An 11,931-nucleotide genomic window follows, 5' to 3' on the forward strand; every position below is an offset into this window, starting at 1 on the left:
CAGCTCGCGGGAGGTGCTGGAGGCGGGGAGCGGGCGTGGCCAGGGCGCAGCGGGGCCCGCCCTGTGCCGGCCGGCAGGAAGCCGTAGAAGGCTCTGGAGCGGAGCCCGCGGCGCACGGACGGGATTAGTTGTTCTCCGCGCTCCATGGCTCCCGCGGCGGCCCGGGTCTCCGAGCTGCGCCGCGCCGGGAACGAGCAGTTCCGCAGCGGCCAGTACTGTCAGGCGGCCGCGCTCTACAGCCAGGCGCTGGGGCTGCTGGAGGCGGCAGGTACCGGCCGGCCCGGCCCGGCCCGGCCGTGAGCCGCGCACACCAGCAAGCGGGCGGGTGACGCGGGTCTAGGGCCCAGGCTGGGGCTGGGGAGCGGGGGCGCAGCTGTTCTGCCCAGTGGCGGGGCATGCGGGTGCGCAGTTGCCTCCTCGCAAGCTACGCCTCCCCTTGGGGCCCGGGAGATGAATTGGCCTCCCCGCCCCCCGCCAGGGTGCTGGTGCAGCGGTATGGCGGGGTGTGTGTGTGTGTGTGTGAAGCCACCTTCCCCTCCCCAAAAATCACTGCTTTACCCTGGCCGGTGGAGGGGGGGGGTGAACCTGTCTTCCCCCCCCACCTGTGGGTGCAGAGCTGCTTTCCCTTAGTCCTTCCAGTGGTGGCAGCCTGACACCGTCCCACATGGTACCTGGGCCCCATGCCTGTTCCCTGGGGTCTCACATAGGTAGAGGCCTTGAACCAGATGCAGGGCAAAGGGAGAACATCCCTGTTGTGTGATCCAACAGCCCAGTCAGTGCCCACTCAAATACAAATCGCCAGGATGCAGCAGGGCTTCATCCACTTAGATGCCCGCGGTGGTTTAAAAATAGTTTCATATAGTAGACAGCAAATGGATGCCCCTTTAACGGACTAGGTGACAAAAATGCCTACAGGTCACCAGTCTATGCCCCTCCTTGGAACAGCTTTATGTACCCATGCAGGATGACATTATTGCCCTGTGTGTGTTCTCTTGGTCTGGTAACAGAGGGTAAAGGAACACAGCTACAGTTCTTTAGGCCCCAAACCTGCACTGCCATAAAGTTATGAGTGCTTTTTGAAACTTCTGCAAGCCAGAGTATTTCAGTAACTCTGGCTACCACTATATGCTGTCACTACCTACTGCACCACTGAAAAGGCCAAAATTACTGAATTATGGACAGGTGAGAGAGATATGTGGGCTTGGGAACCAGGCAGTTCTGAGCTCCAAACCTAGCTCTGACCCTAACATTGGACTTGATCTTTCTGCTTCCTTCTCTCCATCTGTAGGACAGGGATGATAATGCTTTTCTACCTCTCAGCAGGCGTGAGGATTAATTAGCTAATGCTTTGGAGATTAAAAATGCTGAGTATTATTGCTGGTACTGATAGTGATATGAGCAGTAAGCCTCTCTGTTCTCTTTCCCCAGCTGTGACTTCAGTACCTGTAATATCCACAGCACACGGAGTCTTGCTTTTTGCAGCAAGTAGAAACTTCAAATGAGGTGGCTTTAAGGTCTATTGAATATACTGTTCCATACTTCATGGTTTGATTTGTGTTCTGTCTCTGCTCTTAGGGGAGAGGAATGCTGAGGAAGCAAGTGTCCTCTATTCAAATCGAGCTGCCTGCTACTTGAAGGATGGAAATTGTAGCCTCTGTGTTAAAGACTGTTCAGCGTAAGCATCTTCTGTCTAGAGAAAAGCTGTATGTTGGTTTTGAATGATATAGGATTGAATATAGTACCCGCTATATATGTCCCCTGTTACTGGGTGACGATACTCTGTCCTGGCATAAGGATGTTAATCAGTCTTTATTGATCTGTCTTCTACTCTGTTATGAATATTTTTACTGTGTTGGGTCAAGTAGGGGCAGATTCTGCTCTATGCACAGGTGTAACTGAGAACTAGATTTGACTCATAATTTATAAAGAGTTAGGCCAGGGACTTTGATCACTTTCCATCCCCAAATGCCTCTTTCCCAAACAGAAATTTGTAATGGAATATGGCATGGTAGAGACCTGCTCCTCAGTAAACCGCAAATTTAAGACCAAGACTATGAGATCCTAGACAGACCTAGAAAAGCCCACATAGCTCATCTAAGGTATGCCTTCAATGCCCCACAAAAAAGTGTTCTTAGCTAACTTGGGTTAGCTAACTTGAGATAACTCTGGTTTAAAATAGCAGTGATTACACAGCAACTTGACATAACCCTAATCTGCCCCCTCCATCTCTGTAGGAAAACAGTAGCCAGATGCTCTTGCCTTTAGGCAACAGTTTGTCTGTATAGCACCAATAGTGTGCTACATGTACACGCAGCTCTGAAGACAAAGGTTCTGCCTTAAACAGCTTACCACCTTCTACAGCTAGTGCGATGGGATTCTGTGGTTGCCATGTCAAGATTTCTTTATAAATCTTAGAAATGCAAAGTTTAAAATGTTTGAAGTGATGGTGTAGCCATCTTGGTCCCAGGATACTGGAGAGACAGGGTGGGTGAGGTAATATCTTTTACTCAGTCCTCCTCCTTGTTCAGCCAATCGCTAAGAGAAAAAAGTTTGTTTATATTTATGGGAGATAATGCTGCCTGCTTCTTGTTTACAGCGTCACCTGAAAGTGAGAACAGGCATTCACATGGCACTGTTGTAGCTGGTGTCACAAGATATTTACGTGCCAGATGGTCTAAAGATTCATATGCTTCTTCATGCTTTGGCCATCATTCCAGAGGACATGCTTCCATGCTGAGGATGCTTGTTAAAAAAACAATTTGTGACTGAATTCCTTGGGGAGAATTGTATGTCTCTGTTTTACCTGCATTCTGCCATACATTTCATATTATCGCAGTCTTGGATGATGACCCTGCACATGTTGTTCATTTTAAGAACACTTTCACTGCAGATTTGACAAAATGCAAAGAAGATACCAGTGTGAAATTTCTAAAGATAGCTACGGCACTGGACCCAAGATTTAAGATTTTGAAGTGCCTTCCAAAATCTGAGAGGGATGAGGTGTGGAGCATGCTTTCAGATGCTTAAAAGAGCAATACTCTGATGTGGAAACTGTAGAACCCAAACCACCAAAAAAGAAAATCAACCTTTGCTGGTGGCATCTGACTCAGATGATGAAAATGAACATTTATCAGTCTGCATTGCTTTGGATTGTTATCAGGCAGAACCCATCATCTGCATGGATGTATGTCCTCTGGAATGGTGGCTGAAGCATAAAGGGACATATCAATCTTTAGCGCATCTGGCATGTAAATATCTTGCAACGCCAGCTACCACAGTGCCATGCAAACGCTTGTTCTCACTTTCAGGTGACATTGTAAACAAGAAGTAGACAGCATTATCTTCTCCAAATGTAAACAAACATGTTTGTATGAGCGATTGGCTGAACAAGAAGTAGGACTGACTGGACTTGTAGGCTCTAAAGTTTTACATTGTTTTATTTTTGAATGCAGATTTTTTTTTGTAGATAATTCTACATTTGTAAGTTCAACTTTCATGATTAGAGATTGCACTACAGTACTTGTATTAGGTGAATTGAAAAAATACTATTTTTTTTTTTACAGTGCAAATATTCGTAATCAAAAATAAAGTGAGCACCGTATGCTTTGTATTCTGTGTTGTAATTGAAATCAATATATTTGAAAATGTAGAAGACATCAAAAATATTTAAATAAATGGTATTCTATTATTGTTTAACAGCACCATTAATGATGCAATTAAAAAAAATCAATCACTTGACAGTCCTACTAAATGGGTGTTAGCCTTTTAAAAAAACAAAACAAAAAACATCTAGTCACTAAAATGGGCCTTTGTGACTGTCACTGGGAGAAAATATTAATATTTTCTTCCTTTAACCACTGGCTATATTATCACAGAAATTAGAAATGGAAAACTTCACCAAGTCCCCACTACTGCAGGATTTGTTCCCTACAATGCCGTATGTGAACACAGTTTGAAATATAGCCACACATTTCAAGACTGCCTTTGAAAATTTGGGTCATAGAAGATTAAGACTGGACAAGCTCCCAGGTGATATGGTACCCACATGGGAGAATCTGATATTTTAAAAATTGACCTTCTAACTATCTTTCTGATGAATTTAGCTCAGGTGGCCCAGTGAACTGTGTTGCTTTCTCCCCACTGATCTAGTGCACTGGACCTGGTCCCTTTTGGAATCAAACCACTACTGAGGCGGGCAGCAGCCTATGAAGCTCTGGAGAGATACCAGTTGGCCTATGTGGACTACAAGACTGTATTACAGGTTGATTGCACTGTACAGGCTGCACATGATGGTGTCAACAGGTAACTCCTAACTCCATACTGTTACACAGATCAGAATGAAGACTTGAAAGTACAGGAGAGCTCATTCAGTTGCCTCTGCGAATCTCAGCCCCATTTAGCTGGGACGATTGCCTAGGAGCAGGTTGGGTGTATTGGAATGCTTCATAAATGGCATAGATCCAATTGTTACGCAGCCTAGCACCATTTCTGTGGTGTGAGTTCTTTGGTGATGTTTGCTGCCAGTATTACAGATGTCTGTTCCCATCAAGTTGCTACTTCCCTTTATTATAGCTGGGAAACTATTCCATTTGGCCATGCAAGTTTTCCATGTTTTATATAATGCTTATTTTTAGGCAACTAACCAATTACAAGTGGCCACATTCCAACCTGAAGCCTCCTTGGTACCTTTCTGTTCCCAAGAGCAGGTCCATATGAACAGTGTTCTACTAAACTACCAAGCTTCTGTGCTGCTCCATATATTCTTATGTTTCACAGCACCGGTGAATTCTAGTAAATTCATAGCTCCCATCCTAGCATATCTTTCTGGTTTTGGTGTTGTCAATACTGAGAAGAGACTCCTTTCATTGAAACCCTTTGTGTATGAAGAGCCTAGCTTTGCTTTTCACAAAGGGAGAGAGAAACTTTCCTCAGCACCTGAGCTGACAGCAGTTGGCAAAAGGGGCCCTGGACAAGAAATATGGAAAATATGTAAAGACTGAAGCATGTTTGAGATGCATTTGAAGTTTGTTGCAGAAGAGTGTATACCATTAAATTAAAAACTGCTGTTTGTAGTAACTGAATAGTCTTTTCTTTTCTTAAGCTTCCTTTCTGAATGGTATTACAGCCACAGACTTCCTCTGTTCATTTACTTATTGCCCGGAATATCTAGAGTTCCTCATGAAGAAGCATGGCCTTGTGGTTCAGACCCGGAACTAAGATTCAGGATGTCTTGGTTCTAGTCCTGGCTCTGCTGCTGCCTCACTATGTGACCTTGAGGACAAGTCATTTAACCCCAAGGCCTCTGTTTTCCCACCTGTAAAATGAAAACATATCTACCATGGGTGTATGTGAGGTTTAAGTCATTAAATACTTGAACTACTCAAATGACAAGCACTAAAATGAGTTTTCTTACCCTAAAGGCACATTTTCCTAGCTACATGCAGTTAGCAGGGTTGCCTGCACAGCAGTTAATCAGTATTTGCCTGCAGATGCTCAGTTAGGAGCCTGCCTATTGAAACTGAGTACTGTCCTGGAAAGATGTCTTGTTCTGTCAGCAGACTCGGTAGCTTCACAGCCTATATCTCTACTTCCAGAATGACAAAAGCCCTGTTAGAGAAGGATGGCCTCGACTGGCGCCAGAAGCTCCCACCAATCCCTTCCGTTCCCATTTCTGCTCAGCGAAGATGGGACTTTCCTTCTGCAGGAAGCCAGGCGGCTGCCCCAAGACACAAAGCAACTGAAACTGGATCTCTAGAAAAACAAGGTGAGCCTTTCCCGTGTTTAGATGGCACATGGAGTTGTGGGACTCAGATGGGACAGTAAAGTATAAGGCATCTGCTAAACTTGGTCTGGTGCTTAAGGCATTGGCCTTGGTCTCAGGAAAAGTCTCAATTCCTGGTTCTGCCACAGACTCCCTATGTGACCTTTGCCAAGTCACATAACTGCTTTGTACGTCAATTCCCTGTCTCTACAATGGGAATAACATCATACTTCCTTTCTCTCACGATTTGTCCATAACAGTAAACTCTTTAGGGCAAAAAATGTCTCTTAGAATGAGTTTATCCACTGGGGTGCTATTTTTGCTTGGCACTTGTAGGCTTTACTATAATACATATAATAGATACTAATAAACTAGTTATTCCATCCTGTATCATGCTGCGGACAAGCCACCACTTTGGGATTCTTGAACTCTGCTGAACGAGGAATGGATGGGATTGCAGCTTAATCTGATTTAAGTACAATTCAGAGAGTAAAACCAGGTGTGTGATTCTCAACCTCATCCTCCTGTGGCCTTGATCCCTTCAGGCACGTTTAGCCATCCCCTATTCTCAGTAAATCTATAGTGTCCAGTGGCAGCACTCAGATATCTAGGTGGGTTTCTGTCCAAAGATAGTCTTTCCACAGTACAGATTTCACTGAGAGATTTCAGGCTTTTCTGTGGTTGCTTAGGTTTCCATACTTAAAAAAAAAAGAAGTACTTTTTATTAACTGTATTGATCACTGCCGTTAACAAGTGTGACTGCTTAGTTCTTTCATTTTTACGTAGCACTATGTTCTCTCAAATACAACTTCCAGTGCCTACTGCTGCTATGATTGAAAGAGCAAAAACTTTGAAGCAAGAAGGAAATGAACTTGTGAAGAAAGGGAACCATAAAAAAGCTATAGAAAAGTACAGCGAGAGTCTAAAACTCAGTAATCAGGAATGTGCAACTTACACCAACAGGTAATGTACAAGCATCTATTATCCTATTCCCCTTTGGGGCACTCTAAGTAATTCCAGTAACTCTTATTGAGTTTGGACCCAAGCGTGCTGTCTGATACCCACACACCGCTCCCACTTAAATGAACGGGAGCCAGGCGCATGCATGAGGGTAGAATTTTGCCTTTAACATCTGTTAGTGTTGTTCTTTGATCAGAATACATAGCTTTGTGTACATGTAGGGGAGATTAGGTGAAGCATTTTCTCCTCATAACAGATGTTTGCTCTACAAGTGGAGATGCTTTTATTTTCTAAAGTGGCTTTGAGGAGCCTGTATGGAAATTCTGAGCTTAAAGTGTTAGGTTTTTATCCTTTCAAATCTTTAGTTCTGCTAAGACTCTTCTGGTTTTGGTGGTGCCTGCTCTCCACTACCTGCAAATAATGGTGTAAGGACTTACCTGAAACTTTTGCTACTTGTAGTGTATTTGAAGGCAGCTGCAGTGAACAGAGGACCTTCCAGGACAGTATACATAGAAAATTGCAACCTTAGAAATTCTTAAAGTGACACCTGGGGACTGAAAACTATTTCTTAAGAAAATTAATAATTCTTGCAGATTTGTGGAGAATTACTTTTTTTCTCCCCTTTTAACTAAAATCAGTTTTGAGCTCAGGAAATGAGAAGATCCTTGATTGTTAGTACTTCATTCTAAGTTTACAGAGGTGGTTTTTTTATTAAAGGGCAATTAGTGACTGGGCAGGGGTTGAGATGAGACCTGCTGTGGGTATACACATGCTGCACAGTGAGATGCTGTCTAGCCTTGTTTTGAGAAACCCTTTTTAATCTCCCCCAGTCAGTGCAGGCTTTGTACAGTGACTCTTTCCAAGAAAGAGACCTGGATACGACTGAATATAGTGCCCCAAAGCAGGGATTGGTGTAGCCCACCACTTGAAGCCTAAAACCTCTAACCGCCATTGTCTGTGCTCCAGAGCTCTCTGTTACCTGTCTCTGAAGCAGTACAAGGAAGCAATACAAGACTGCACAGAAGCTCTGGAGTTAGATGCTAAAAATATTAAGGCGTTTTACAGACGAGCTCAAGCATTTAAAGAACTAAAGGTAAGTAACTGCAAACGAGTTTCAGACCCCTTTCAGGACTGGGACAGAGAAGCCATGTTCTCACAAGCATCACTGAATCTTGAATCCACAACTGTGGAGTTTCCACAGGCCTTTTATAACTTGCCTCTGTGCAAAACTAATACTGATCTGCTACCTGAGATTTGGTACATAGCGAAGGGAGATTCTTAGTTATTTCACTGGCTGACAGCTGCATGGATATGTGTGGATCTCTTTCTTTGGGAGAACAAAGAGACCTGAATCAGGGTGTTTGTCCTCTTATAGCTGTCCTGCAAGTCAGGTTTTCTGGAAACAACGCTTGTATTACCAAAAATTTACAATCATGGTTCTTACTAAGTCATTAGCAACTACCTTCACCTTTATGTGGAGTTCTCATTTGCTCACATCAGATGCCTTGAGTTACCTGATAAATCCCGGGATACAGCTCGATCCTGTGTTTGGGGCACTGAAAATGGCTCTAGAGAGATGTTTTGGCAAACAGCCTAGATCTTAAACTACAGCTAATTGTGGAGTTCTGCAGTATTTCATCAATTAAAGCAGGACATGTAATCTAGGTGTAATATTAGAATATCTGTGAGACTGGAGCAGGTTAATGCATGAGCTTCAACTCCTGTATAAACTGAGTGCCTTTCTAGTCCCTAATTTATGTGCATTACAAAACAGCTATGCCGTTGTCAGTCTCTTCTGTGAGAAGCACATGTGAAGTAGAAGGGGCTATGGCAGGTAGTCCTTCAGCGTGTGAGCTTTTAAAGGCCAAGTTTTAAAAATGTTTGCCTTTTCAGTTTTCTTAAAAATGCATTTTGCTTCTAGGATTACAAATCAAGCATGACTGACATTAACAGCCTTCTGAAAATTGAACCAAAGAACATAGCTGCACAGAAGCTACTGCAAGAATTGAATAAGAACTTAAAATAAAGAGGAGCATGAAATCTGTCTGCTCTTTACTGTAGAAGACAGGCTTTCCTTTTAATGCTGATACAGGGGCCACTGTAGGGCCACCTCTGAAATCTACCATCCCGATTTGCAGAGTAGTAGCTAGTTCTCTGCTGCCAAATTACATGTACATTAATGTGTACCATCTATATCAAAACTGGTATCTCCTTGTAAGATCTTTTGAAAGTTTTTTAAATGACCCTGTCTTTGAGAAGCATTCAGGTTAATTTCCTTGGTATACGGTAATTTTGTAAACTCATTATTTATTTAAATTAATCTGTCTGCAAAGATGGGTGTGGGGGCTAGGGCTTCTCCTCTTACTGGAACAGGTCTTCAAGAGCAGTAAATAGAGTTTGTGGTAATATGTACTCAGATTGGAGAGAAGCAGATCTGCTATGTATACTGCTTCTGCTTGCTTAAACAAGCCACTTACAAAGGCTGCTGCATGAGAAATTAAAGGCAGGGTTTCTCTAGCACAGTTCCAGACTCCTTTAAATATGAGGTGAGACTGCAACAAGAATGGCTCAGGTGTTCCCTGTCTTAGCTGGTGCCTACTGGCCCAAAGCTGCTTTTGTTTAGAGTAACTGATCAGAAGCTTGCAGCTGCTTCAACATAGCTCTTATCCCTCACAAAAACAGCCACCAAATATTTAATTTAAAGCTGCCTTGATACTGTATTTGTGGGCTCTCTTCAATGCATTGCTGAAGTTTGGGTCCCAGCAGCTTTGAATCTTCACAGCTTCTTTCTATCTAAATAACATTTTAGCTTCTGTTTGTTTTTTAATGACCAGTTGCTATAACCACTAGTAGGGGTAAGGGGGTGTGCAGTGGTATCTCACAGGAGGCCTCTGATGTGAAGAACTACCGTTCTCTATCACAGACTTATGAGCATGTTATACTCTGATTCTTCCCATCTAGTGGTGGCAATGAGTTATCTTTTAATGCTGAGATCTAAACAGGTAACAGGATGATTTATTTGGCAAAGCTACTGTATGAACAAAGCAACTTCTATTAAAAGCCAGCATATGTTAGAGCTGTGTGTTTTATTAGAACTGTGTATTTGACATAAGGGTCTGGGTGTACTATGTTACCATAATTGTTGCTGGGACAGGGAGTATTTCAACCTTTCATCATCATAAAGTACTATTTTATTTGTCCTTATGGTCAAGGAGCATCTGCTATGCAGTGTCACTGCAGAAGTCTCCTTTATGCACTGATAAAAACACAGCTGTTTTCCAAACTTCTATCCTAGTGTATGTCGAGGATGTTAGAGTGTTGCATAGGCAGAAGAGAAGCCTTGCAGTTTAGCTACAGTGTAGAACAGAAGTGCTGACACAGCCTCTGTGGATATGTTTCCAGGACATTTACTACAAGCAGGGATTGATTACTTACATTGAAGTACACTCAATGCAAGTTGAAGGATATGCTAATTTCATTTCTACTCCTAATCCCTTGTAGGGGTGATGTGGCATGCCCTTGCTCTCTCTTATGACAGATCAATATTTCAGGTTCTATTTACCTCTGCCTTAGCTGAATTCAGGAATTAGAAAATGATCTCACTGTGTTAATGTAGCATTTACAAAGATCATCCATCCTTGTTGTAAAAAAGCTTTGGAGAGGGCTGGGACCCTCTGCTGCCTTATGTGGGTCTAGCTGAGGACCTGTTCACTCCACAGCCACACAGCTGTGCTGTAACACTTCACCTTTCATTGTAAAATCACTGCTTGCCTTTGTAGTTGCAGAGAGAACCTCAAAAACAGGAGCTGCACGCAGTGATGGCTACAGCAAGCATAAAACCGTAGGTCCAAGAGACCCCATTCATCTCACCCAAGATGCCATGGGGTCTTTATGCTATAGCTATACTATGGGCCATTCTGCTAAGACAAGTATCTACTGTTAGGTATCTCCCTGTGCTGTTGGGTCTGCCTCTCTGTCTACAGTCTTTCCCAACAGAGGGAGCTGATTGGATAACAGCACTTTCTCCCTCTAGTGGCCCATATAGAGCCAGGCAGCAGGTGGTTAGGGAGCCAGTTAAGCAAAGTGTATGCTGGTTAGCTAGACTGTCTCACAGGCCCCAAGGCACACACCTGCTGAGGCTGGCTATACTCTTCTTTCCTTGGCACATGTTGGTGGGGAAAGAGTTTGAGTCAGGCACAACTTTGGAAGAGCAGAGGCTGATGCAGCGAAACTGTGCTACTGGGAGAGAGAATCAAAATCCATCCTTAAAAATAAATGGTTAATGAGTATTTTCCACTGAGCCACAGCTGGTGTTGGGAGATAGAAATGAAGGATAGTACATGGCAGAGTAAGTTATTACCATGCTATTTAGAGGTTGGTGCTATTAAATTTGGTCCTATTGTTGCATATCATACATGATCCTGGCTCTAAGGCTGTAGGCCAGTGGCTTTCAACCTTTCAAGACTGGTGTACCCCTTTCTGGAGTCTGATTTGTCTTGCATACCTCAGGTTTCACCTCACTTAAGCTACTTGCTTACAAAATCAGACAAAAAAAATCACTATTACTGATCAAAAAAGCACACTATGCCTGACAAATTGCTTTCTTTAGCATATAATTATAAAATAAAATATAAATACCTCTACCTCAGTATAACAAAACCCGATATAACAAATTTGGATATAACATGGTAAAGTAGCACTCGGGGGGGAGGCGGGGGCTGCACACTCTGGTGGATCAATGCAAGTTCAATATAATATGGTTTCACCTATGACACAGTAAGATTTTTTGGCTCCTAGGGACAGTGTTCTATTGAGGTAGAGGTGTATTGTACTTACATTTCAGCGTATAGTATATACAGCAGTACAAACAAGTCATTGCCTGTATGAAATTTTAGTTTGTACTGGCTTCACTAGTGCTTTTTACGTAGCCTGTTGTAAAACTAGGCAAATATCTAGATAAGTTGATGTAGCCCCTGGAAGACCTCTGCGTACCCCAGGGCTATGCATACTGCTGGTTGAGAACCACTGCCCTAGGCCATTACTATTTGGTGTACAGGTGCCTGGTACTCATACTGTTCATCTCACATTGAACTATGCTTTCTTTACCCCAAACTGGAAGTGTTTAGATGAGAAAAATCAGGCAAACAATGAAAAACAGCTTTCTATTATGGAGCCTAAGCTCCAGGTACTAACTGTGAACACATGCAGGA

The 11,931-nt window shown here is 43.1% G+C and overlaps 1 protein-coding gene across 1 annotated transcript; it reads left to right on the forward strand.

The window, feature by feature from the left end:
• The first annotated feature begins 81 nt into the window (after positions 1 to 81).
• On the forward strand, positions 82 to 9,795 carry TOMM34 (translocase of outer mitochondrial membrane 34). Its single transcript, XM_050917456.1, has 7 exons — positions 82 to 268; positions 1,576 to 1,675; positions 4,150 to 4,302; positions 5,595 to 5,764; positions 6,577 to 6,724; positions 7,688 to 7,814; positions 8,643 to 9,795. The coding sequence occupies exons 1-7, from the start codon at positions 145 to 147 to the stop codon at positions 8,745 to 8,747; spliced, it is 927 nt and encodes a 308-aa protein (XP_050773413.1). The 5' UTR covers positions 82 to 144; the 3' UTR covers positions 8,748 to 9,795.
• Positions 9,796 to 11,931: the final 2,136 nt, after the last annotated feature.

The sequence above is a fragment of the Gopherus flavomarginatus genome, chromosome 11 (genome assembly GCF_025201925.1).
Source record: "Gopherus flavomarginatus isolate rGopFla2 chromosome 11, rGopFla2.mat.asm, whole genome shotgun sequence".
Taxonomy (NCBI): domain Eukaryota; kingdom Metazoa; phylum Chordata; order Testudines; family Testudinidae; genus Gopherus; species Gopherus flavomarginatus.